Here is a 27,899-nt window from a genome sequence, read left to right as displayed (position 1 = left end):
TGCCATTCATTTGGCATCTACTACATACATCACCTCAGACAGTAGGTTCAGCCTGACAGTGACAAGAGTAAACAGTATAATGTAGTAAACAGACAAAGTTATCTAACTGTTAAAAGACAACCTGCAAGTCAGAAATTTAAACTCTCTCCAGTACAAGCTCCATAATGCCACAATGGCCTAATCAGCAAAATATTGCTTCCATTCTATTTTACATAATTAGCATGTTATATGCACACCAGACAGCAAATTACCGATCTAAAAGAAATGGGCAAGTAACAATGTAAAAGCTCTTTCTGTATCTAAATGTCAACTGAAGACAAAGTTCCAGGCGAACATCAGAGGCTTTGATAAGGAGAAGTGACATAAGGAGGTCTACTCCTGGCTGCAGATTTGCTACAGAATCTTTATTCCTAGCATAAAAACAGAAATTTGACTGTAACAAAAGCAACTTCAGCAATGTCGCTCAAGTCATAGCAGATTATTGACTGCTTTCATACACCTTTCTGACACTGTAACACTGAAGAGAGCAACTGTGGCCTCATTTAGTAAACCTTCATTTCTGTATAACATACTAAGGAGAAAGTGAGGACCGCAGATGCTGCAGATCAGAGTCAAAAAGTGTGGTGCTGGAAAAGCACAGCCTGTTAAGCAGCATCTGAGGAGGAGTGTCAATATTTCGAGCAGAAGCTCTTCATCAGGGAATGTGGAGGGAGCCGCAAGGGGGCTGAGAGATAGCTAGGAATGCAATTGGTACATGAAGGTGGGGGTGATGGCGACAGGTCGGAGTGGAGGGTGGAGCGGATAGGTGGGAAAGAAGATAGACAGGTAGGACAGTTCAAGAAGGCGGTATCGAGTTGGAGGGTTGGATCTGGGATGGGGGGGGAGGGGGGGGTTGGGTCCGAGGGGAGATGAGGAAACTGGTTAAGTCGACATTGATCCCATGTGGTTGGAGGGTCCCAAGGCGGAAGATGAGATATTCTTCCTCTACGCGTTGGGTGGCTAGAATTTGGTGGTGGAGGCAGCCCAGGACTTGCATGCCCTTGCCAGTTTCTCCTTGCACAGATCAGATATTGCTACTCAGTCAAAGAAATGAACCAAAACCACAGGCTCAAATCTCAGTTTACTAATGTTTATCAACTCTCAAGTAATGAAACAGCTTGTGAAGGCACAAAGTTCTTTGTCAGGATTTCACTTGTGTTCAACCATTTCCAAATACAAATCAAACACCTTATTTAATGCAGATTGTTCAAACATTGCAGGATTCATGACATTGAAATAAAACTGCCCCCAAGAGTTCTCTCTCTCACAATAAAAGATAACTTGTAAGCTTCCAGAATTTAAAATTTTTGTATTTTACTGAGAAATAAATTAATGCAAAATTAAACTGGAGTGTTGGTAACAGGCTTATCATGGGCAGTGTAACATTGAAAGAACAGTGCATATAATGACTAAAACAGGCAAATGTGCACTGCCTCAAGTCAATGGTCTCAACTACAGGGCTGAATCAGAAACTTGTTAGTCGGTAATTGAGAGTGAAGAAAATAAATGGGCTACTTAACCAGGGAATAAACAGAGGAAAAGACTGCTCTGGAGCATAATGGCAGTAGCTTGGGTGGATACCCAAGGAACAATATTGTCACTCGACAATCCGCTATGAGGAAGTGTACAAGACTTTCCTTAGGGAGCTCAAGCTGACAGCCTTAGTTGTTTAAGCTAAACCACAATTAAAATCAGAAATAAAGAAGATGGGGAATTCACAGGTAAAACTGTTACTTAAGGTAATATATCAAGTGGATAGCACAGTGACTAAATGGTTCGATTCCAGCCTTGGGCGACGGTCAGTGTGGAATTTGCACATTCCATGTCTGCCTGGGTTTCCTCTGGGTGCTCCAGTTTCCTCCCAAAGTCCACAGATGTGCAGGTTAGATGAATTGGCCATGCTAAAATTGCACATAGTGTGCAGAGGTGTGTAGTCTAGGTAGATTAGTCATGGGAAATGCAGGGTTACAGAGATGGAGTGGGTGGGATGCTCCTCAGAAGGACAGGGTGGACTTGATGGATTGAATGGCCTACTTCCAAAACTATAGGGATTCTATAGATTCAGTTCTAACTACAGTTGGAAAAGGTAGACCAGACTTCAGCAGTTTTTGCTTTCAAAGTGTCAAATATTTTAGTCCCACAGTACTTGATATCAATGGCATATGCAAGTTATTATACATTTCACATGCCCTGAGTACGTTTCAGAGGTATAGCTTCATTCTTGTCAGCCCCATGACATTATTGGATATTAAGTTCACCTTTATAGACCACTTAGCCTACAACACATCAATTTGAGACATATTAGTAAAGTAGAATGAAAATTACAACCTGGAGAGTGACTAGCAGTTCTGACATCTCACATCAGGTTACATAGAAGAGATCATTATGATATCTGACTCTTGGGGTTAAGCTTCGAGGCAAGATTATTCAAATTAGGTTTGCTGTGCTCTTCCAGCACCACTAATCCAGAATCTGGTTTCCAGCATCTGCAGTCATTGTTTTTACCTCCTTTCTATTTCCTAGAATCTAGATGGACAAAGAATGAATAGAACGCAGTTATATCGATGTTTAAAGGAAGGCAAAAGATAGAGGAACAGAAACTACTTCCATTTGTTAGGGAAATCCAAGACTAGGTAATATACCCTAAAAATTAGAAGAATTGGACCCTTGGAGGGGGGGGTGGGGGGGAAAATAGGTAACGATTTCTACATTCAAAGAGAAGAAGTTTGGAAAACATCTTCTGCAAATGGCAGCTGCTTTTTAGCTAGTTATGTTTAAAATCGGTCATTGACAGATTCTTGTTAACCAAAGGCATTAAGGCACTTTGGGTAAAGGTGGGTACAGTAATATTGCAGATCAGTTATGATCTCACTGAATGTAGAAAATGCTGGAGGATGGCTCATAAACGGTTTATTCTCCAACATGTCTATGTAAGGATTGCTAGAATTTCAGAGACATATCACCTCACAGGTTGTTTCAAACATCTGAGCTTTGAACAGAATAACTAGTGCAAAATCAGGTTTTTTGACTTAATTTTAAATCTAAAAAAAATCCAAGTCAACAACTGTCTTTTTAACACTAAAAATAAGACAACAGTGTTGTTGATTATTTCCTCACGAGTAAAATTCAACTTTGTCTGAATGGAGTGGTGCAGGGCTGAAAGTAAATACAACACAGATACCTCTCTGCGAAAAACATACCAGCTTCAAAACTGTATCACAGGTATGACTGTAGCATGAAAAACATAACTGAGCCTATTAGCATTACAACATTTTAAGAACCATACACCGAGGACTAAGTCATTTACAAGCAGGAAGACGTGTTGTCAATGCAACCATATTTCTGTGCAGAGATATGGAAAATAGGAGAACAGCTCAAAAAAGTGATGCATAAGACTTTTCTTTCATAGTAACATTACCAATGTTTTTCCTGAAAAAATCAATTCACACTGATCTAAAGAAAGGTATTAATGCACGTTCTGAAAAAATAACTTTCAGCGTTTAACTGGACAATGGATTTATGAAACTAATTCTCACAAATCACTGTGAAAGTTTGTTTCCAGCAAGGCAAACATATTTGTGGCCAACAGATATAACGTTAACCTCTCAAAATAAGATGAGCATTTTTCTATGTGGAATAATATAACAGGTTTGATATGCCGTAAATGAATTGCAAGAAAGCTGCAACCAGATGTCTGCTTCATGAATGTGGAACAGATGCTTCTAGAATATATTGGAGCAGACAAGATAGGGCGCTACTTTTATTTCAATCTTGGCAACATGCCAACAAGCATCATTCTAAAGTCAACACACACATCTCACACTACCCAGAACAAATATCTGTTTTAAAAATACTGTTTAAAACATGATCATAAACAATATTAAAATTATATTGGTCGTTAGAATGCAACAATGCAGGCAGAGCAACTGCATTACATCCAACATATCCATACCTCAAAAATCAAATTAGTTTTTCTAAAATATCAACAAGCAGGTAGCACAAACAAAGATGAGTCTGAGAGGATGCATCCTGCCTTCCTCATTAAGGGCAGTTAGGATCCATGATTAAACTGACCTGAGTGAGGATTATTCTTCGCCAATCAATTTAAGGGTTTTAATTTGGTTCCACACTTAAGTTTGCTTCAGTGTGCCCTATTGCTCATATTTTGGCAATTTCATACTGGATTTTAAAAAAATCTAAGGATTTTGTAAAAAGTCTTTGCCCCACTACACACAGCATACTGATTTTGCTAACAATGACATGATACAAGATACAACTGGAAGGATTGAGCTAATTTTGCACCAGCACCAGGCACAGATATATAGTTATTTTAAAATCAGCATTTGCTTTCATTACAGTTCATTCTTCAGGTTGAGCCAAAGGAATAATTCTGCCACAAAATCAAATGTCTGCAGGCAATTCACTTTATGTATCACATAGTCAAAAGTAAAAAAACACACACTTTCTGAACTGGGTCAGGCTCATTTTTATTTACTCACTCAAGCAGACATTGATGCTAGATGGCAATGCTGTCAGACGAAGGAGCTGTCTGAAACAGTGAATATTTCAGCTTTAAAATCCTAAATTGGCTGAGTCAATTAATTTTGAATTTGTGCCATAAGATGGATGCTCTAGACACCATCTCATTTAAATATTTGCAAAACCATACTTTAGCCCAATCCCACATAAGTAGCCAAAAGTAACTGCTGTACTGGAGGGACACTAAACGACTGTCCACCTTACTATCCCTAGAAAATACTTCCAGTGTAGATCTGGGCAATTTCCCAAGTCAGCAGGAACAAATATGACCTTACACACTAATTCAACAAAATGAGACATCTTTCCTTTCCAATTAATTGCTACAGGCAGGTTGGTCCATCACAAGATCAGCACTGTAGTAAAAGGAAACTAGAATTTGCTGGTCACCTCCACCAACTGCTAATATATACACAAAAAGCAAGTCCAGAATTCATCAAGTGATAGTCTGCAACTAATTGTTTACTTGTTACATAAACTGAGGTAGCAAAACCTAGTCCTGATTGTCATATTTTCTTTGAAACGGATTCTAATATTTGGCTTCTATCTTATTAGGTATACACAGATGTTAGTAATGTGGCCATATTCTTAAATGAATACACTGCTCCTAAATAGAGATAATACCAGCTTCAACACTTGAGATGATGGAAGGATAGAGATAATTCATCAGGTAACCCAACTCTACAGATTGCATTTTTATCACCCACGTGATCCTGGTTTGAAAAAAAATTGAGAGAATATTACTTCTCACTTCATTAACAATGAGACCATCACTAACACAAGGCAAACGTTTAAAATAAGCAATTAGTGAAGGATGTGACCCTGTATTGTGAGAATAAGATTAAAAGAATATCTGATACACAGCACAACACATGGACTGCAGCAGTTCAAGGCGGCAGCTTAAGACCATCTTGTCATGGGAAACTAAGATAGGTAATGACTTCTAGCCAAAATCAAAACATCCCACAAGTGAATGTAAAAAATTAATGTAGCATAATTTCAAAGTCTCATTGATGCTGAGAAGCCTGTTTCTTAAAAAAAGAAGTACTTTGATTTGATAATAGTCTGCAAAGGCCATAGAAGCAGGAATCTCTCTTCTAAGTTTTGGATATCCTACCATAGCTGTAGCTTTTTAAACAAACAAGCAGTATCTGTAGATTCAGGCACACATTAAACTGTTGCTATCCATACAGAACATTGGCAATTCAGGAATTGGTTTCTCTGTCGTGGGCTGTCTGTCAAAATCACCACTATTTGCATTGATGCATTTCATTAAGTGGTGAACTGGACAGGCAGAGACAATTCTGGGCAAAAACCTCAAAACCTGTGCCAGCTTGTTAGAGGTTGCCCTGCAATTAAACCCACACATGATAGTTTTAACAATGAGAGCCTGTGCATTAACCCAATGTAAAAAAATACTTTTCACTTTGTTCAAAGAATTGTACAAACATTATACAGAATACAAAAGACATATGAAGAGACATTCAAGAATAATTGGCAAACCTTCATAATACAAATTCTCTCAACTTTGTGTCCAACTGCATTTTGAATTAGGCCAAAATCTTTTACCATAAATTTACTTATCCTTCAATAAAACATTTATATGTTTACTTTTCACTTCATTACAAACATGATTGGAAGATATGGTCTTACAAAAAAGGAAAGCACCATGAAACACATTCAGATGGCCCTTTGTCATTAATAACAATCAAGCCCAGACAAATCAAACAACTAACATAATCAAACAAGTTCTAAGATACCGTGGAGCTCATAATACTTTATAATTACAGGCTAACTAGCAACTTACACTATCAATAAATTAATGTTTTCTAAAAACTCATCAAGTTCTCTTAAAAAAACACCATAGCCAGTCAATCCAATTAGATCGTATTCTATCCCCTTAACACTGTAAAAGCTTCCATTACGCCTCCTCTGATTTCCTAAGTATGCCTAATGTTTGGAGGCTATAACAGGAACTTGAAGGCCAAAGCAAAATAACGTAATCCCTTCTTGTTCTTCTCATAGCCACCCCACAGATGATTACTTGTTAAAAAGTACATAAACTATCATTGACTCCATTTATAAATAAGTGTCATCCATGACACTTATTGCTCAGATCTGCATGAGAGAAACTATACCTGCAGTCAAAGTATGTCAGCAGGGGCCTATTGTGGTACAATTGCCCAACCCCATGCAAAAAGGACTACATTTAAGTATGAACTGCGTTAGAGATATGTTGTAACATGGCTGAACAGGTTGATTAAAAATATCTGTAACATTAGCAGAAGTACCATCATTCTACTCACTTATAGAGTCATAGAGATGTACAGCATGGAAACAGACCCTTCGGTCCAACCCATCCACGCTGACCAGATACCCCAATCCATTTTAGTCCCACCTGCCAGCACCCGGCCCATATCCCTCCAACCCCTTCCTATTCATATACCCATCCAAATGCCTCTTAAATGTTGCAATTTTACCAGCCTCCACCACTTCCTCTGCCAGCTCATTCCATACACTTATCACCCTCTGCATGAAAAAGTTGCCCCGTAGGTCCCTTTTATATCTTTCCCCTCTCATGCTAAAACTATGTCCTCTCGTTCTGGACTTCCCGACCCCAGGGAAAAGACTTTGCCTATTCACCCTATCCATGCCTTTTATAATTTTGTAAACCTATAGAAGGTCACCACTCAGCCTCCGACGCTCCATGGAAAACAGCCCCAGCCTGTTCAGCCTCTCCCTGTAGCTCAGATCCTCCAACCCTTGCAACATCCTTGTAAATCTTTTCTGAACCCTTTCAAGTTTCACAACATCTTTCTGATAGGAAGGAGACCAGAATTACACGCAATATTCCAACAGCGGACTAACCAATGTCCTGTACAGCTGCAACATGACCTCCCAACTCCTGTACTCAATACTCTGACCAATAAAGGAAAGCATACCAAATGCTTTCTTCACTATCCTATCTACCTGCGACTCCACTTTCAAGGAGCTATGAACCTGCACTCCAAGGTCTCTTTGTTCTGCAACACTCCCAAGGACCTTACCATTAAGTGTCTAAGTCCAGCTAAGATTTGCTTTCCCAAAATGCAGCACCTCGCATTTATCGGAATTAAACTGCATCTGCCACTTCTCAGTCCATTGGCTCATCTGGTCAAGATCCTGTTGTAATCTGAGGTAACCCTCTTCACTGTCCACTACACCTCAGATTTGGATTTCCTAGAGGTATCATAACTATCAATTTCTGGAATGAACAATAATAGATTCTACAGTACATGAAGCAGGATCAGAAGGCAGGAGATATTTAGCACATGATGCACAAACAAGTTTTCCCTATTTTACAGTCTTAAATTATACATGGATACATTGAATCCCCACCAACTGTATGTTTGCTTTTTGTGATTTTGCTTCTCCTCTCTAAATCTATAGTACACCTTTCACCTCACTGCGAGTCCAAACTTCACTTATCTACACTTGCAAAGAAAAAAATTAAAATAAATGAGCATGCAGAGTCTTCTGTGATCACTGTTTGCAAAAAAAAAAGAGATTTTTAAGGAATGGATCCCTATGAACAGCAGGTATTTACTGTACACAAGTGTAGTCTAGGGAAACAGGGGGGCATTGAGGTCCATGGGCACAGATCCTTGAAAGTAAGACAGGTAAATAAAATCCAGACACAGAATATAAAACTGGAAAAGTCACACTAGTAATGTATAGCTAGCCCATAACTAGAGTACTACGTGCAGTTTCAATCAAATCACAAAGGATATGAACATACTCAAGGATATCCACTGGATATTAAGTGGAGTTTGCCTGGAATTATGAGTAAATTTTGAATGAACTGGGATTATTTTAGTTTTTTATTATTTATTTTTCAGTTTTGGTGCATTCTACCTGCTGAATTTGGGTGTCTGGATAACTTAATACTTTACTGTTTAATAATATGACAATTAATAGGAGATTGTTTTTCAATTCCATATCATACAGAAATGTGAGGTCTGTCAAAAAGTAAACTTTGGAGGTTTTATGGTTAGGGTACAAGGGACTATTTAGCTTATCTTACTCGGAAGAAGATGCAAGGTATTTATACTTGGAGAGAAAGACAGAAGTACCTGAGATCACAATGAGAGACTCCAGAATCGACCCAAAGTCCCAGCAAGGGGTTGAAGATACTGGTTGTAAAATGTTATGGTATGGAACTGTCCAATTAATGTTAAGATGAAAGAGAGTAGTAAATAGAACTAAATTTATATCCAGGTAGAAATATTGAATAAAAATCTTTTCACATTGCCATAGGAAATAGGACTAAGGAAACTATTTTTGGAAATCAGGCCACACACTTCCCAAAATCAATATTACGGCTAGTTCTGTATGATACAACTAGAGATGTGGGAGAGAGATGGTCCTTACTTGAGGTAATGTATCCTGGTCTCTTGCAAAGATTCTGGGAGATTCATTCTGCACTAATTAACTGGAACATTAATTAATGGACTTAAGAAACACCCTAAAAACTAAATGCTTAGAGACTGTTATTCAATGTTACAATTTGAAGAAAAGAGGATACGGAAATGCAATGGAGGCTGGGAGCAACTGTGGAATGCTTATGAAACATGCAATAAGTGTAAAAAGAGGCCGCCCCTCTATCTAGTTTAAAATACAAGTTGCCTATGAGGATAAAATTGAATAAATGCTATTATCTTCTCAGTAAAACTTTTAAAATGTGATATCTTGATATGTCATTTTCTTTTTAGATTTACAAATCTCTATGGAGTCTGTAATAGTGAGAGGAGGCTAGATTTCTCCATTTTCAGCTGGCACAAACAATTGGTCAAATTTGCCATGAACGTCTGTATTTCTTTTGTCTTCATTTTTATACAAGGCTTTGATTTGCTACTGTAACTGAATTGTAAAATAATGGTCAGTTTTGTGAGCTTTTGAAAAACGGGTGTTTCTCTACAGTATAATTGGGGGACCCAAAGCTGCACCGCTGCATGGATGTGGTTAGAACATAGAAGTTTTGGCAGGTAATTTCCATAATAAATATGGGCAGAGGAATTTAAGTTTAAAAAAGCTGATACAAAAATGTGACAGAATGTGAACAGGAAGCAAAGTCATGTACACAAAGAGGTTGCTGTCATCACATTTAAAATAAAAAAAAGCATTTTCAGAAATAATTATTCATGGCAATAATTTTGTTAAGAGTGTGGGAGATGTAGGCTACTGAGTCAGGAGAGGAGAGCCCAAAGGGCACAAAGTGGGGAGAGCAGTTTCAACAATGAAATAGATATCTAACTGAAAACCAGGAAAACTTGAAGTCACTAAGATAATTAAAAAGCTGCAGGGTTTCAGGAGTTACTATGTAGGGGAGAAAATGGAGTGTATACTGTTGTAATAAACAAACTCAATTGAATAATTTAATACTGGCTAGTTTTATGTAATTATGTAAGTTTTACAATTCTGTTCCTAACATATTGTAAATTACTTGGAGTGGAGTGACTGGATTGCAGACAAGCATGTTTAGCTGTGACTTCACCAGTACACAGAAAGCATTTTAAGAATGGTGGCTTTTAAAAAAAAGTACTTTTTAAAAAATAAAATTGTTGCTTACTTCTGCCTGTTGTCTTGTGCCAAGTTAAATACAGTTGCTTGAACAAATACTTTCCTTGTTTCTTATAGCTTTATGGGAGTAAAGATAATGTAGGATATTGATTGACTCTTAATTTTTCTTCTGCCAGATTATAAATACCTTATATGTTAACACAAGGTAGTTTAGCTACATGAATACATTGTCTAATAAAGCAGATAATGAGAATGAAAATATAGTTCCTGACAATAAAGAATAATTCCTTAAAAAATCTTATGCAGAGACTTCATAAAAGATTCTGATCCCTGATCTACATAGCAAAAAACAAAATCCCAAAGTTGTTTCGTAGAGGCAATCAATAAAAAATAACACCAACTGAGATGTGGTGGTATTTGGAGAAGTCACAAAAATCAGGCAAATATGTGGATTTCAAGTAGAGTCTTGAAATGAGGAGAATGAAAGGTGGACTAATTTAGGAAGGGAACTCCAGAATTTTAGGACCTAAGCAATTGAATGCACAGTCAGCCAGAGTGGTAAAAGTTGAAGAGGAAACTGAAAAGGCCTGTCTGACAACTGATCAAAGATCTGAAGAAGGGTCATCAGTTTTGAAGGGTCACTGGATGTGAAACTCCACTTTCTCTCCACAGATGCTGCCAGACCTGCAAGAGTTTTTTCAGCAATTTGTTTTTCTTTCTGATTTCCAGCACCTGCATTCCTTCAGGTTTTTTTTGATCAAATAAAATACTAGGCTTATAAATTGTGTGAATAAAACACTTAATCTCTTCCACCAGCTCCAAAAAAAAATGCATAAATCCTCAAAATTCAGAACATGACAAACAGATTAAAACTACTTTGCAAACAGCCAAGAAAAATAAAACTTCTAACTGCTAAGCCATTGCATTCATCAAAACCAACCGTCAAAAGAACTTTGACCAGAATTCGGAGAATTCATCAATATCCTCTGTCATCACTACCAAATCAGGAATACAAACAGCTTGGATTTGGGGTGAAGCATGCAGCAAGTCAGTTCACTTGCAGCAGATTGAGAGAGATAAGCTCTAGAAGAGCAGCAGTGGGAGATTGTAAACTAACAGAGAGCTCCTTCAACCTATTGCCACCTGTCAGAGCCGCAGTGTGAAGGCATAGAAAAACAGATAGGTGATTGGTAGGTATTTCTTCCGACTCTCTTTTGATTGACCAAGTAGTTAAATTCGGAAGATGATACGGGAGCTAAAGAGTACAGTTAGGAAATGCACTTAAAATATTTAATGTTAAAACTAGTTAATTTAATAGATTAGAGACTGTTTCGGCAAGCAACATATTGCGTCTAGTAGACACTGATACAATTCATGGTCATCACATTTGCAGTAGATGGCTGCTCAAGGAAAATTGGTCCAGGGTTGATGAGCTGGAGTCTAAGCTACAGATACTGCAACACATCAGGGAAGGAAACAATTACATGACCACAGACACAATCCTTAGATTAATTGCATCAAATACGGTCCATGGTCTCGAACAAGAGGGTGTGCCTGAGAGTGAGACAAAGGATTGGGATACAGAATTTAGCTTTGGAGGAACCTGAGCCAGTGCCCTTGTCCAATAGGGATGGGGCTCTTGCTTCCACTGGGGATAAAAGGTGTAGGGTGCAGGTAAGATAAGCAAACTGAGCAAAAGAATGTTGCAAGTGGGACAAGAGGAGAAAAACACGGTAGTAGTGGGGGGGGGCAGCACTATTAGTTGAATAGATAATGTTCTCCTGCAAAGATGGAGAGTCCCAAAAACTGTGCGGCCTATCTGATGCCAAGGTTCAGTACATCTCTTCTGGATTGGAAAGGAACTTGGAGTTGGAAGAAAGGGATTGAGTAGTCATGGCCCAAGTAACCAACCAGATAGGTAGGACTGGAAAAGAGATTCAACTGAGAGATTGAAAGCAACTCAGTGTGAAATTAAACAGCAGAATTATAAGGATTTCAATTTCCATCCTTCTCCCACCTTCATCTAATCCATCTCTAACTCCGTCCTTGACATAGGTTTTCATTTCTGAGGATAGACTGCCCGTTGATATCTACTACAAACCCACCAACCCCCACAACTACCTTGACAATATCATCATCATTACCTGCTTCCTGTAAGGACTCCATGCCATTCTCCAGTCTATTGCATCAGCTCTGATGATGCCACCTTTCTGCTGGTGGGTGGGTGGGTTGGTGTTTAACTCTGACATGTCCACCTTTTTCTTCAAGCAAGGATTCTCTGCCATGGTCGACAGGGCCCTCAGCATGTCTGACTCCATTCCTGCACTTTTGCTCTCACACCAATCATTCCTCCCCATAATAAAGATGGGGATCCCATGCCCTCACTTTCCACTCCACCTGCCTCTGCATCCAAAGAATCATAAACCGTCATGTTAGCCACCTCAAGGAGGTACTCCAACACCAGGCTCATATTCCCTTTCTCTTCCTTGTCAGAATTCCGCAGAGATTGTCCCCTCTAACCAGGTTCACTCATCCTCCACTCCCAACACCTGCTCACAACTCTTTCCCAGGCATTTACAGAAGGTACAACACAGGTCTCCTCACTCCTTACTATTCAAGGCCCCAGACACACTTTTCTGGTGAAGCAGCAGTTTACCTACATTTCATTCAATCTAGTCTATTGTCATTGCTGCTCACAATATGGTCGCCTCTACTCTGGGGAGAGAAAATATAGACAGGTTGACTGCTTTGCAGTAAACACAGTTCTGTCTGTAAACATGACCCTGAGCTTGAAGTTGCCTGCCAAGGCAACATACCATCATGTTCCCATGCCAACAGTTCTATCTCAGGCCTGTTGCACTGCTCCAGTGAAGATCAATACAAGATGAAGCAACAATACCTCATCTTCTGCCTTGGTACCTTACAGCCTTTAGGACTCAACTAAGTTTAACAATTTCAAAGGATGAACACCCTCCCTCAGGTTCACTACCCATTCCTGCCTCCAAATCCTGGATGCACTGCTCCCAGCACAGCCAACTACTTTTCAACTATTCACACTTCCTGTAAGTACCCATTCAGCATTTCTCTCTCTCCAGCTTACCATCAGCAATCCCTGTGTCTGTTTCTTCTTTTCTGTCTCCCCCTGGGCTCCATCTATACGATGCACTCTTCCCTAAACCTCAACTTCTCCTCCTCCCCACCAGGGTCAAAGTGTGACAGATCTCATGACTATAAGCAGAAGAGTGCAGCAGAAACTGGAACTAGAATAGATAATAATGGTTTAAAAAAAAAAGCCAAAGCTCTCAACTTAAACACGCACAATATTCATAATATGACGGATGAGTTGAAAGTACAGCAGACAAGCAGGAGGCGGGACACAGCAAGCCAGACAGCATCAGGAGGTGGAGCAGTCGATGTTTCGGGTGTAATCCTTCTTCAGGACTGGGGGTGGGTATAAGGGCAGCTGCAGATGAAGGGTGTGGTGGGGGCAAGGTAGTGAAGTGGGGATAGGTGAAGACAAGAGGGTATGACCTGGTTGGTCAATGGGAGGAACAAATCCAGTTAGTGGCAGGGAGGAGTGGACGGGAGGGTGGGGATGCTGGGAAGGGAGTCAGGGGATGGGGAAGGGAGGTTATTTGAAATTGGAGAATTCAATGTTGAGTCCTCCAGGCTGTAGGCTACCCAGGCGGAAGATGTGATGTTATTGACAGGCAAATAACCTCCCTTCCTATTCCCCGAATCCCTTTCCAGCACCTCCCTCTCCCTTCCACTCCTCCCTACCACCAATTGGATTCATTCCTCCCAATGAGCAACCAGGTCTGACCCTCTATTTGTCTTCAACTAGTCTCACTTCACCACCCTGGCCCTGCCACACCCTTTACCGACAACTCCCCCTACACCCACCCCCAGTCCTGAAGAAGGATTACAGCCGAAATGTTGACTTCTCCACCTCCTGATGCTGCCTGGCTTGCTGTGTTCTTCCAGCCTCCTGCCTACTTTGAATTCCAACATCTGCAGCATTTTTGTCTCTAGCTGAGTTGAAAGCACAAACAGAAATATGTGATCATGACTTGATCGTTATTATGGCAACATGGTTGCTGTCAAATGTTGTGCTGATGCCAAGGGCAGTCATACCTCATTTTATCTAGTTTCAGACTAAGGCTCGATGAGATTTGTATCGGACAATTTTGGTAGAACCAACAGGGATAGTTGCAGAGCTGGTTATTGCTGTGTAAGTGCCACTCAATCCTTTATTTTAGCATAATGTACCACTTGAAAATTAGGAATACCATTGAGCAGCACATACAATGAGGATAAACATGCTTAGTATTTAGCTATGCCTCTATGGAGCAGAAATAATTTTTTTTGGGGGGGGGGGGAACGGAAAGGGATAAATTACAACATATCACTCCTGCACATTTCAGTGGCTGACTATTGGACAACATCAGCAAGGGTTAACGTGTGACACTGAGGGATTCAGTGAGAAAACAAAATCCAAATCCAAAAACACAGCCAATAATAAATAACCTTTGCATGAAGCCAAACATCAATCCATGGGAAATTTTTCTTTGAGATTTCTAAAGTGACAGTTGTGTTGGTCAAATCACAGGAAATGTGCTTGCCCCCCACATTCCAATTAAAACCAACCCCTTTATCCTAGTAGCAGAATTATAGATCTACAAAACAAATTATGTTAAAGTCGATAAGAGACAGATTTTAGGTAAAATTTGATTTTGTTAAATTTCTTTAATTATTTAAATTCATTGAAACTAAAACGCTCTGTTTAGCACTTCAACTGATTTTATTATAGTAATTTACCAACTGAATTCTGTTGTGCAAACTATGATCAGTACAGATTATAACCTTAAATCAAACCTAGGATTCCTTGTGAAAAATAAACAAAATCAGAGTTATACAGCATGAAATCAGAACCTTTGGTCCAACTCATCCATGAACTTATCAGGCTTCAAATGTATTCCATTTCTATAGTTATTTCTATACAGAATGCAGAATTTGTTTGATAAAAAACACTGACAACTGGACAAGGTTAACCTGGATCTTACTGGCAAAGAAGTGAGACCAATGCCAAGTGATACTCTACCTGTATTCAAAAGAAAGTAGTAAAATTGTGATTTTTTTTTTAAATGTTAAAATTGCAAAAACAAAATCGAGGGCATAGGTACAAAAATTACAACAGACAACATCTCTCCTTCAAACAAGTTTCCAATTTACTTTTATTACAATATATCACTTGGCAAACTGTTTATTTGTCACTGCTCGCCCGTCAGGCAAACACATTGACTAGAGAGGGAATATTTCCTGGTTATTTGACAGCTTAGGATATCACACTCAAGCCTGACTTCATCAGACATATGTGCCAGGCAATGACCACTAAATAAATGAGAATCTAACTGTAACTCCTTGGAGTTCAACAGTATTACCATTGCTGAATCCCACATTAATAACATTCTAGGAGTTACCACTGACCAGAAACTGAACTGGACAAGCTATAGAAATGCTGTGGCTACAAAGTATGTCAGAGACTAGGAATTCAACACCAAGTAATCACCTCCTGTCTCCTCAAATCCTGTCCAAAAATGGCTGATTGGTCATTGGTCATTGATTAGTACCCCCCTCAATAATCTTCAGTATTCACTCCCTTCACTACTGATGCACAGTAGCAACAATGTATACCATCTACAAAATGTTCTGCAGCAACTTACGCAGGGTCTTAGAACAGCAACTACCAAACCTATGATCTCTACCACCTAGAAGGACAAAGATAACAGAACACCACCACCTAGAAGTTCTCCTAAAAAAAACCTCAAGTTCTAGCTCATACCCTCACTGTAACAGGATCAAAATCCTGGAACTTCCAGCCTAACAGGACTGTGGGTGTACCTGCACCCCAATTCACATAGTGGTTCAAGGTAGGTCAGCACCATCTTTTAAGGGCTACTAGAGCTGGGCAATAAATGTCGGCTTAGCCAGCAACAACCATATCAATATGATTAAATGAAAAAAACTGCATGTGCACTTTTAATAGCAAGTGCTGCACATTATTCAGTTCCAGTCAATTTTCCTTTTCCAAAACATGGCTGCTTAACTTTAATACTGCCATCATATAAAACATAACAGGATACATTTGCATGTCTTAAACTACCTTTGATCAGTCAGGTTGCAGAAATCAATCTTGTAAATATATTTCAGCATTATTCAAAATTTAACTTAAGAGGTTCTTTTATAAATCTCACTTGGCAGTTGCAATTTGCAAATATCCATCCTTCTCCACAATTTTCACAATAACTTATTCTGAAAAAAAAATGCAGAGGTTTCTTACACGGTGTTGGAATCAGCACACTGTTGGAATTCCAAACTTGATAAGACATGTTTCCATTTGTTATCCGTAAAGTTTGTTCTCCTATTCATTGGTAGCAGGATGACATTGTCCTGAATGTGACACAGCTGAGTAAAGCCAAGAAAGAATTCTGAAAAAAGGTGGCTATGCAGCATAAAGAGAATAAACACATGTCTGGAGATTTCTCTCTACAAGCAATCAACCAAATAAATTTAAAATGCCAGTTATTATTTTACTAGACTTGAAGTCAATTCACTTGAAAAGGTTACTGACTGAAGTATATCTGGGATAAATAAATCATTAAATTTTTAACTTCATAATGTTGGAATTGAAATAGAATAAAATCATAGGAGAGAAGAAGCAGTTCATGAGATTGGGATGAAGACTTGTGGTTAGAATAGAGTGGATGGACATTTGCTTGGCATCTTTGGTTGGGAATATTTATACTGACATGTGAGCGACAGAAAATTGAAAAAGAAAAGGTGCAGTCCCCAACACACATAACAAGAAGCTTGGACAAAAAATTCAATATCAAAGTTGCACATGAATTTTGAATATCAGTACAGCTATTGGATTGCTAATCATTGTAGACCACATCAAACTCAAATCTCGACAAGAGGAATCAGGAATTTATATTCATAGGGATGCTCAAGTTATACATATTTCACTGATAGCTTAACCTGTCTCATCTTGCAGATTTTATTTGCGAATCTAACCCTAGCTCTGTCAGCCCCTTAGTTCAAGATTTAAAAATTCAAACTTGGTTTCCAACTAATGTCATATAGCATATCAATTGATCAATCACATGCTAGTGAGAAAATTGTGTGAATGCTAGTAATACAAAGATAGCATCATACCACAAAGAGGGGTAACACAATTAAATCAAACACAATAATAATTCAACTGTTACAATACTTCACAACAACACTGGCAGCCAACACATCTCTCAGTCTTGCTTGGTACAGACTTATCAATACAACTGATTTTGCACATATTTGAAAAGTATTGAAAAGCACTTAGCCTTGATTATTTGAACAAACCGTTAAAAACAGCTGCCACATTTCAAATTTTATCATAATTCAAATAGAGTGCCACCTTTCATCAAGTGGATTATACAATCTGATACTGAATGCCTTAATTACAAATAAATCTGTTAAATCAACCATCAGCAAGCTAAATTTAAATTTTCTAGCTTTAAATGAATAGTTATCAATTGTACGGAAGAACATAAGAACGAGGAGTAAGAGTAGACAATTTAGCCCCTCAAGCCTATCCCACTATTCAATACAATCATGGCTGATCTCAACCCCATTTGTCTGCCCACATAACCCTTCAATCCAATTAGTCATAGAAACTCACAATGGAAATAGACTGTTTGATCCCAACTCATCTTGCTTTTGGCCCATATGACCTAAACCTTTTCAATGTCTTTTAAATGTTCTAACTGTACCTGCATGATACACTTCCTATGGCAGTTCATTCCACATACACACCACTTGGGTGAAAAGTTTGCCCCACATCCCTTTTAAAACTTTCTCCCCTCACCTTAAAAATACGTCCCTAGTTTTGAACTCCCCCATTCTAGGGAAAAAGACCTTGGCTATTCACATTATCTATAACCCTCATGATTTTATAAACCTCTTAAGGGTCAGCCCTCAACATCCAATGCTTCAATGAAAGAAGTCCTAGCTTATTCAGCCTCTCCTTATAACTCAAACCTTCCAGGCCTGGTAATATCCCTGTAAATCTTTTCTCCACACTCTCCAGATTACTAATATGCTTTCTATGTTAGGGCGACCAGAACTGTACAGAGATTCCAAAAGGTGCCTCATCAACATCCTGCACAATTGCAACATAACATCCCAACTCCTCTACTCGATGGTTTGAACAATGAAGGTAAGCGCGCCAAAAGCCTTCTTTACCACCCTGTCTACCTGTGACACAACTTTCAAAGAACTATGTACCTGAACTTCTAGGTCTCTCTTATTAAAAAATCTGTCCATCTCCTCCTCAAATTTACTCTCATTCTAGATTGTACCAAATGAGGAAACATCCTATCTATATCTACTTTGTCAATCCTCAATTAGCATCTTATATACCTTAATTAGATGGCCTCTCATTCTTCTACACTACAGACAGTACAAGCCTAAACTGCTCCATTTCTCTTCATAAGACAAATCTTTCATCACTGGAATCAAATCTAGTGAACAAATCTTTGAAGTAACTACATCCCTCCTCAACTAAAGGAGTTAAAACTTTATGCAATACTCAGGGTGCTGTCTGACAGCAGAAGTACAATTGAAGCAAAACTTCCCAATTTTTACACTCTATTCCTCAGTAATAAATGCCAAAATTCTATTTGTTTTCCCTCTTACCTGCTATACCTGCGTACTGGCTTTTCTGCGATTTACGCATGAGGATACCAGATCTCTCTGCACTGAAGCACTCTGAAATTTCTCCCTTTTGGTAATAAGTTGCCTTTCTATTCCTCTGACCAAACCACATAACCTCTCACTTACCCACTTCAACTACTTCTGTCAAATTTTGGCCCATTCACTGAACCCATCTATATCTATTTGTAGATTTATTTTATTGCAATGAGAGTGCACCACTTTTCATTCACTCAGTGAGACCAAAGTCATAAAACAAACAGCTCCATTGATGTTAGGAACTCAAAGTCTAAAATGCAGTGTCCCCATTTTCTCCCATTTATTTGTTGTTTTGTGTCATCACTTAACTTTATGGACCGATTTTGATGAAAAGCACCAGCATCTAAACACAGCATGCTTAAAGTCTCAAGATGACTGGCAAATTGTAACACCGAAGAAATCCTGTGTGAATTTCAAACTGGTAAAAGTTGCTCATCAAATTGGGCCATTGGCCTAATGAAAATAAAATAAAATCTCTCCACTACTCAGATGCTTATGCCTTGCTGCAATTTTACACTTGTACACTAGTTTCACCACAAAGTCATTCTACTGATTAGTCGCACATTTTAAAAAAAATGATATGACCATCATTACCACTGCAAACCAAACTCTTGCACAGAAAACTAGAACTATGGAGTTTCATTCCTTCAAGATATAAATTGATGATTTTTAACATTTTAATTATTTAATTTTGACATTTGATTTTACAATAGTTCCTTGGCCTTTTTTGTAAACCAATTTTCAGTTTGTCTTTCTTCCCACATTCCAGCTATTTCATTCTGTATCTAATTTAACATCACATTCACTCAATCCAGTTCTCCCTTCTCCTCAGGATTTCTGTACACTTCTAAATCCATTACGTGTATCAGTAAAAGAAATAATTTGTCCCTTTGTTTAGGTTTTGAAAACCCCACTGTCCTTAGCTCATGATTTCCAGAAACATCATAGACAGAAATAAAATTATAACCTAATGGAGTAGAAACTCATCTACTCCAGCAAAATTTTACTTTGGTTTTTACCTAAATGTTCATAGAAATTTTCTTTTGACAACTATAATTCTAGCACAGAAAGACAGATGAAAATAGCACTCAAAAGTGAAGAACAACAAGTAGCTTAACTCATGGAAACATTCAGAATTGCCTAAATGGTCATAATATCAGAATTATTGGGATGCAATCTCTTAAGAATTTAGGCACAAACCTGCCGTTGCAAAGTCAACTGCATGGACCCCTTCATCTGCCGATGCTGGCTAGTTATTGATGGTTGCCAATGTTGAGATAGTGTGTGACTGATGGTAGCAGGCTCTTGATGCATTTGCTGTTGGTTCCCCATTTTCTGTTGCTTGTTTGGATGCTGCTGTAACTGCCGTGAAGCCGCTGGTCTTAAAATAGGGGATGAATTCCTTTGGCCAAGACCTGAACTGCCAAACTTTGCTGACAGCTGCCCCTGAAAATCATTTGTATTCATCCTGGTCAACGAATGTGTCTGAGAATGTGGAAGTGGATTTCCCTGAAGAGCTGAAAGGTCCGTTGGTTTCCTTTGAACGGATGTGTTAGAAAGTCTCACCCGAGAAGCAGGACTCCTTGTTATTGGCACGCCAGTTTGAACAGAGGGCATACTTGAAGAACTGAAGTTTCCCTGAGTGTTTACAGAATGTATAGGCTGGAGAACCTTTTGTTTCGCAGGACTGTTGGGACTGAGCATATGTTGAACTGGTTCTTGGTTGGTCCCTGCTGCCACTGTGAATGTGTCACTCCCAGGGAAGCAAGTCATAGCCTGGGTTACCTGATGAGTTGAAAGGATTGCAGCAGATGTCAAATTGTTGCCATTAGCTAGGTTGTTACTCGGGTAGGAATACGGAGGAGTAAACTGATTTGAATTAGCAGAACACGGAGTCAATTCTCGTGATGAGTTTGAAAAGTTCACATTCTGATGTACACGAGTGAGATTAGCACTACTGGTGAATTGCACAGGATGCACTGCATTCATGGACAGAGCTGTAGTTGGTTGGTTAAACTGCTGCACTGAAGCAGAATGTTGTTGAGTAGATGAACTTACAGTTGTGGTCGGTTGGCTCAACGGAGTCATATGAGATGAAGCCGAACTGTGGGCACCCATGAACTGATTGCCATGATTTAGAACTTTCTGACCTGTAGTGAAATGATTCATATTCTGTTGGGGCTGCACTGATGCAGGTTGTTGCTGCTGCTGCTGTTGCTGTGGGCTAGACTGATGCAGACCAAAATCATGATGCGTTAAGAAGGGAGTCATTGGCTGAACGGACTGTGAATGTGCTTGCAAGGTATGGAATGGTGATCCATTCTGATTTGAAATAGGGCTTTGGTGGCCCCACATTGGGCTGCCATCTACGAATGACTGGCCACTACTATCATTATTGGCAGAAGGGAATAGCCCATTTGTCTGATTTTGCTGATGGTCTGGTGAACAATGAAACTGGGAATGTGGGGAAAGGACACTAGTCTCAGCACCACCGCCCACCAAGTTAAATGGCTGATTCTCTGGATGAAGTTTCAGTGAATCGAATGTCTGTAACTGTTCAAAATTAATTTTTTCTGATGTCGGTGTCTCAGATACATGATGCAATGGCTCAACCTGCAAAGGTTCAAAATCTGCACTTAGGTTTAGCTCATCAACCAATGAAACTGGTCCTGCTTGTGAAAAGCCATCATCTGCCAAGCCTTCCAATCCTCCACCAAACAAATTGGCATCATCCAAAAAATCCATGATGGGATCAGTCATCCTGGTGCATCTACTACACGACCGTAATCAACAGTTTGCTCCAGTAAGCTGACTTCAGCCGTTCTGCAGTGGCAGCTCTAAGTCTTAAACTGTTCAACGACTAATCCACTACATGTCACTTTCAATCCACTTAATTCATGCAGACATGGTCATGCAGCACCTAGAAAGTCATTTAAAAATAAAGAAAACATTAATTAAATAATGTACTTAGTAACAGGTTCTCTTTCATGTCGTTTGACCATATTGGTGTCAACCCTTTCGGCATAAGTTTATCTCCCAAAGAACCGTTTGATTATGTACATTGTCCATCTGCTTCAATTATATGTAACCACAGATCACAGGCTGGACACCTCATTCACAATCGCCTGGCTATTAAACAGCCCCAAAAGGGAAAGCATTAAAAGTAATCCTGATTTTTGGAAATGAGAGTAGATTATCACAATTATTTGTACTATAGAAAAAGACATTAGCACTTGAAATTAATGAGATCAGGAGAAATATATAAACCAATAAACAGTTCAAAGTTTGTGAGAAGATTTGTAGCTCGGGTGCTCGTTATTGTGGTTTTGTTCGCCAAGCTGGGAATTTGTGTTGCTGACGTTTCGTCCCCGTCTAGGTGACATCCTCAGTGCTTGGGAGCCTCCTGTGAAACGCTTCTGTGATCTTTCCTCCGCCATTTGTAGTGGTCTGAATCTACCGCTTCTGGTTGTCAGTTCCAGCTGTCCATTGCAGTGGTCGGTATATTGGCTCCAGGTCGATGTACACACACGCAGATGACAAGCAACATGAATTCGACTGGGACAACACTACAATTATAGGACAAGCCAAACAGAGAACAGCCAGGGAATTCATAGAGGCATGGCACTCATCCACAGATTCAAATCAATAAGCACATCGACCTGGACCCAATATACTGACCACTGCAACAAACAGCTGGAACTGGCAACCAGAAGCGGCAGATTCAAACCACTACAAATGGTGGAGGAAAGATCACAGAAGCGTTTCACAGAAGGCTCCCAAGCACTGAGGATGTCACCTAGACAGGGGACGAAATGTCTGCAACACAAATTCCCAGCTCGGCAACAGAACTACAACACCGTGGGCGGCACGGTGGCTAGCACTGCTGCCTCACAGCGCCAGAGACCCGGGTTCAATTCCCGCCTCAGGCGACTGACTGTGTGAAGTTTGCACGTTCTCCCCGTGTCTGCGTGGGTTTCCTCCGGGTGCTCCGGTTTCCTCCCACAATCCAAAGATGTGCAGGTCAGGTGAATTGGCCATGCTAAATTGCCCGTAGTGTTAGGTAAGGGGTAAATGTAGGGGGTATGGATAGGTTGCACTTCAGCGGGGCGGTGTGGACTTGTTGGGCCGAAGGGCCTGTTTCCACACTATAAGTAATCTAATCTAATCTAACGAATAAACAGTATACTTCTTAGTGACTACTAAATAGTAGCTTAGTTTAAAAGTTGATACTAGAGGAGGACAAAAATCAAACTTAGCGTGAGCATTGTTAAATTGTATGTCAACAGTGACTGACCAGGTTCCCAAATAGAGTTGCAACTTAAGAAGCCTTCTCGAAAATGTACCATTGATAATTTATTACCTTCTCAAAAGGAAAGTTCAAGAAAAAATGGTGTGTAGAAAATTGAGGTAGATCACTAAACATATAGTGTAATATATAGACACATTCACTAGTTAATGCAAGGACATTTCATAGAATCATAGAATCCCTATAATGTGGAAGCATTCCATTCAGCCCATTTACTACACACCAATCCTAAAAAGAACATCCCACCTCCCACCCCATAACTCTGCATTTCCCATGGATAACCCGCCTAGCCTGCACACCTTGGACACTATGGGCAATTTAGCATGGCCAATCCATCTAACCTGCACATCTTTGGACTGTGGGAAGAAACCGGAGCACCTGATGAACGGATCTGCATTACACCTTTGAAAAGGGAAAGAACATTATGTAAACAATATTGTGTATGTTGAACTGTACAGGACACAAAGTTGTGAGATCACTATTCCCTTGTCATCTGTGTGCACTTCCTCCAACACCGCCACACCCCACTTTGCGTTGCATTTTACTGGCACAGACATTTCTAACAACTCATTGACACCCACAGCTCAGTGAGCAAACGTACATCCAGAACCTCAAACTAAGCTACAAATCTTCTCAAAACTCACTACCCACATCTTTGGCTGAAACTTATTCATTTTAGTCGGCTTAAAATTATACTTGCAACAGCTCATATGACATTTCCACTCTTGATGCTCAAAACAAATCGAAATTACAATATCTTCCCCACTGCCAGCATCCCAACAAATCTGCATAAAACAGTAGAGATTACTTACTTAGCAACACTGAGAATGGTAAACACGCATGAAGCATGGAAGTACATCTAAGTCATAGATGATGTTACAATAATGATAAACATGGACTATTATTCAACTGCTATCTCCTGATTTTCATATCCAAGGTCCTTGTGGACTAGTGATTTTTGGAGCGATCAAATGCTAACCTAAAATGATGTTCAGATGACCACCTGACCATAGATTAAGGCAAATTCGGGAACCCATTCAGAATACACCTAATCAGCTGTACAGAAATTACCATTTCATCCAAAAACTGAAACAGGCAATTAAGTCAAAGTGTATTCCTTTTAATTCACTTAAATGATAAGTTTGCATATTGAGAGATGAAAGGTTCCCTGCTGAGTATTCAACTAAGTCAGACAATGTAGATTGTACACTAAAGCTTCGTAGTAAATAGATGTTAGTGTGTGTGATGTACATTATTTGTAGATTTTCAAAAATCTGGTAAACAAGGTCTTTTGTAAATCAAAAACAGAAATAGTGGGAATGTGCACATTTACCACAATAAGTAAACAGAAAGAATAGGCTGAAACTCTGGATATTAATACTTACGTAATGCAAGATTAATATTCAGTGCAAAAAACTTTAATTCCAGACACAGGAAGGCTCAATGACCGTCACCAGCATCTCTGTATATGTCTCTGATTTCAAGTATTGAATTCTACCCCCCCCCCTTATTTATAATCTATCATGTTCTTTGCATGGTATTTTCCACATACTATAACAAAAGTAGAACATAAGGTATGTGGGTGATTTGCCGAAAGGAACAGCTCATAGCAGCTGAAACTGTCATATTTCGCAACAGCAAGAAGTTAGTTTTTATGGCAGCATCACGTATTAACAAGTGAAACTGACTGAGATACTATGAAGTGACCAGAAATATACCAGAAGACTGTCAGATGGTAGCATTGCAAATTACATTTCATTATCTACTTGTTTCAGTCAAGACAAATTTTCCCTATTCATGGGGTTGGGGGGGGGGGGGGGGGGGGGGGGGAGGGGGTGGCTTGTATTAGAGCAACATTGTAATTGCAAAGACTCTAGACTGCCTAATGTTATTCTTTGCAAAAGATGAAATACTTGTAAGATCTAAGAGCATCTATATATTTTGGGGTGAAAAAAGGCAGTAGGGTGGAGATAAATAAAACTGAAAATATTAACTACCTATGACTTGCTTGCCAGTGAATAAAGCAAGTTTTAGCATCTGTTGAAACTAGGAAGCGACTTGGACAGAATAAAAACAACACACAAATCCTGAGAATCAGTGTTCCAAATCAAATAAAACAGTCTATAATCAACTCCGAAGTAAGACTAATGCATTGAGAAATGCAGTATTCTATTTGTGTGCAGTACTATCAATAAATGGACCAGGTACTCCCACTATAAACAACACTTAAGAATATAAACAATTCTAGCTAAATACAAACTAAATTTTTTTGAGGTTCCGGCATTCCAGTTCGCAATATTCTGCAGCATGATCCAAAATTGCTTCAGTTATATCTGATATAGTCAACACCACATCTTTCACACGTGGTTAGTCATTGAGTCATTCACCTCAAATGCTATATGCTTACATTTGAACAGAATTAGTTCAAGTACCTAAAACAGCAGCAAATTCCCTCCAAGGAGCAAACAGAAAGGAAAACTCATTGATGTAAGCTTCTGTAGTTTTCATTGTTTTGTTGTTCTTTTACCTGGAGAAAATACTAAGATAAACAGGACTGGTGCTAAAACACAGTTCTGTTTCACGCTGTTCGAGGTCTCAAATGGTGCTGTTGATTTGCCAGTTCACAAATTTCCTGACCCATCATTCTGTGGTGGAACAGCTGTCCAATCTTGACAAATTTCTTTCAGGTAACCATCCATTCCAGGATTGTCCAGAACACCACCATAATGACTATGTCAAAAACCTTTGCATGGTCAAAGAAAATGAAGTAAAGGGGCATGGCTATTTGAAGCACTTTCCATGATTTTTCTCACGAGGTGCATCATGTCTACACTGCTACAGCTTGTGTGTAAGCTACAGTGACCCTCAGGAAGATTTGTTTCTGCCATAATCATTAGTCTGTTCAGGGTGATGCAAATCATATAAATACTGTGGCTACAAGAGCAAGGAATCCTGCAATGACTGACCAACGTCTGGACTGCAAAATTTGCTCACCATTGATAAAGCAGAAGTCAGGAATGGGATAGATACTCCCCATTTGCTTGGATGAGTTCACTTCCAACTCTCAACAGACTTGATGCTATCCATAACAATCCGCCTGACTGTCACCCTATTCACCACTTTCAACATTCATTCCCTTCATTCACTCCAGCAGTATACACCATCTAAAGAAATTAGAAATTCACCAAGGCTCCTTAGATAGTACTTTCAAACCCACGACCAGTGCCATCTAGGAGAAGACTGGCAGCAGGTCACCACCACATGGAAGTTCCCCACCAAACCACTCGCTGTCCTGATTTTGACATTTATTGCTATTCCTTCACCATCACTAGGTCAAAATCCTGGAACTTCATCGTGATTGCTCCTTTTCAGTGGGTTTGCCGACAGCGATTGTTCAAGAAAGCAGCTCACCATCTTCCCAAAGACTAGAAAGGGTGGGTAATAAATGCTGACCCAGCCAGCAATCTTTCCTGCTATGAGGGAAAGTGAGACACCTCTGTACTTGCATTACTTTTAACAGTAATCATGGGATTGCAAAAGATATTTGGAATCCTCGTTATTTCAAATACACAACAGGATATCATGGAAGACCTCTACTGTATTAAAGCACATTGCTTTAAAACTTTCCACTAGGATCCCATCTTTCCCTGAAGCCTTGCTTCATCTTCTTAAAGGCTTTCTTGATCTCATTAACAGAAGGGAGAAAGTCAAGCTCACCAAGAACTAATTGCTGAAAGATCTGGTTGGTGGTTGTGAGATTGATGGTAATGTCTGTTGAGTAGGCGGAAACATTTTGCTCAGCTGTCTCGTATTTGATCTTTAAACTATTTCACTTTGCCCTTAGGTATGATGTAAAGATTCTCAAAAAGGGAGTGCACCTCTGATACTGTCTTGAAGATTAGAGTTACGTTGTAGCCATCAAATATCATAGAGCAGCACCCGTCCACAGCATACCATACAAGTTCCAATACTCCACTGTATCTGATTCCATGCATTCAGAATGGGGCTACATATCCTTGTTTATTGTCATGAGTCTACACATTGATTGTCTTCTTTGAGCTTGACCAAGATCTTAAAGCTGCTCAAGATATCCTGACATGACTGGCATCACAAAATGTGCACACACACATAGAAAAAAGAACCTACTTGCAATACCAGCCTCCAATGGGTAATAAGCAGTGATTGAACTATAGAACTAGACGAAAGGAGGTTGTTGTTCTCAAACTATGTTAAAAGCAAACTGCAAAAGTAAAAGCATTTGAAATGAGGAGAACTAAACTGGAAATAACTGAAGATCTAATTTGTAGAATGCCTAGTTTACATTAAATGAGTTGTAAATAAGCTGTGGAAAACCAAAGTAACGCCAAGATGAACTCAAAAAGCCAACTTGTCCATGAGTGACAAATGAATGCTGAGAATTCTGCACACTAGGTAGCATATCACACAAAATGGAAAACAAAAAACTGCTAAGATTCCTTTCCATTTTGCGCTAAGCTCCATTCATGGATGAATGATGAATGAATTGCTTTTATTTCTTAGATAAGGAGATTCTGGAAAAATATACATGATCCTTCAATATACAAAATGTTGAACATCATTTCTCTAAATTAACATGTATTAATCATAACAGAAACATGTATGCCAGTACTTTTGGCTCCAAGATTCGCACTTT

General features: G+C 39.3%; 1 protein-coding gene across 8 annotated transcripts in view; it reads right to left on the bottom strand.

Annotated features, from left to right (window-relative positions):
- Positions 1-27,899, bottom strand: part of chd9 (chromodomain helicase DNA binding protein 9) — a 257,884-nt gene that overhangs the window by 172,251 nt on the left and 57,734 nt on the right. For 7 of the 8 annotated variants that reach the window (XM_072547352.1, XM_072547351.1, XM_072547350.1 and 4 more), the window contains one exon: positions 20,122-21,841. The exons of the other annotated variant lie outside the window; for it this stretch is intronic. In XM_072547352.1, the coding sequence (XP_072403453.1) occupies positions 20,122-21,681 (1,560 nt within the window). In that variant the 5' untranslated portion in view covers positions 21,682-21,841. The remainder of the gene's footprint in view (positions 1-20,121; positions 21,842-27,899) is intronic. 8 annotated transcript variants of the gene reach the window in all.

Source organism: Chiloscyllium punctatum, chromosome 26, assembly GCF_047496795.1.
Source record: "Chiloscyllium punctatum isolate Juve2018m chromosome 26, sChiPun1.3, whole genome shotgun sequence".
NCBI classification, from domain to species: Eukaryota; Metazoa; Chordata; class Chondrichthyes; order Orectolobiformes; family Hemiscylliidae; genus Chiloscyllium; species Chiloscyllium punctatum.
The sequence above is the reverse complement of the archived record's forward strand: the minus strand, read 5'-3'. Positions and strand labels throughout refer to the sequence as shown.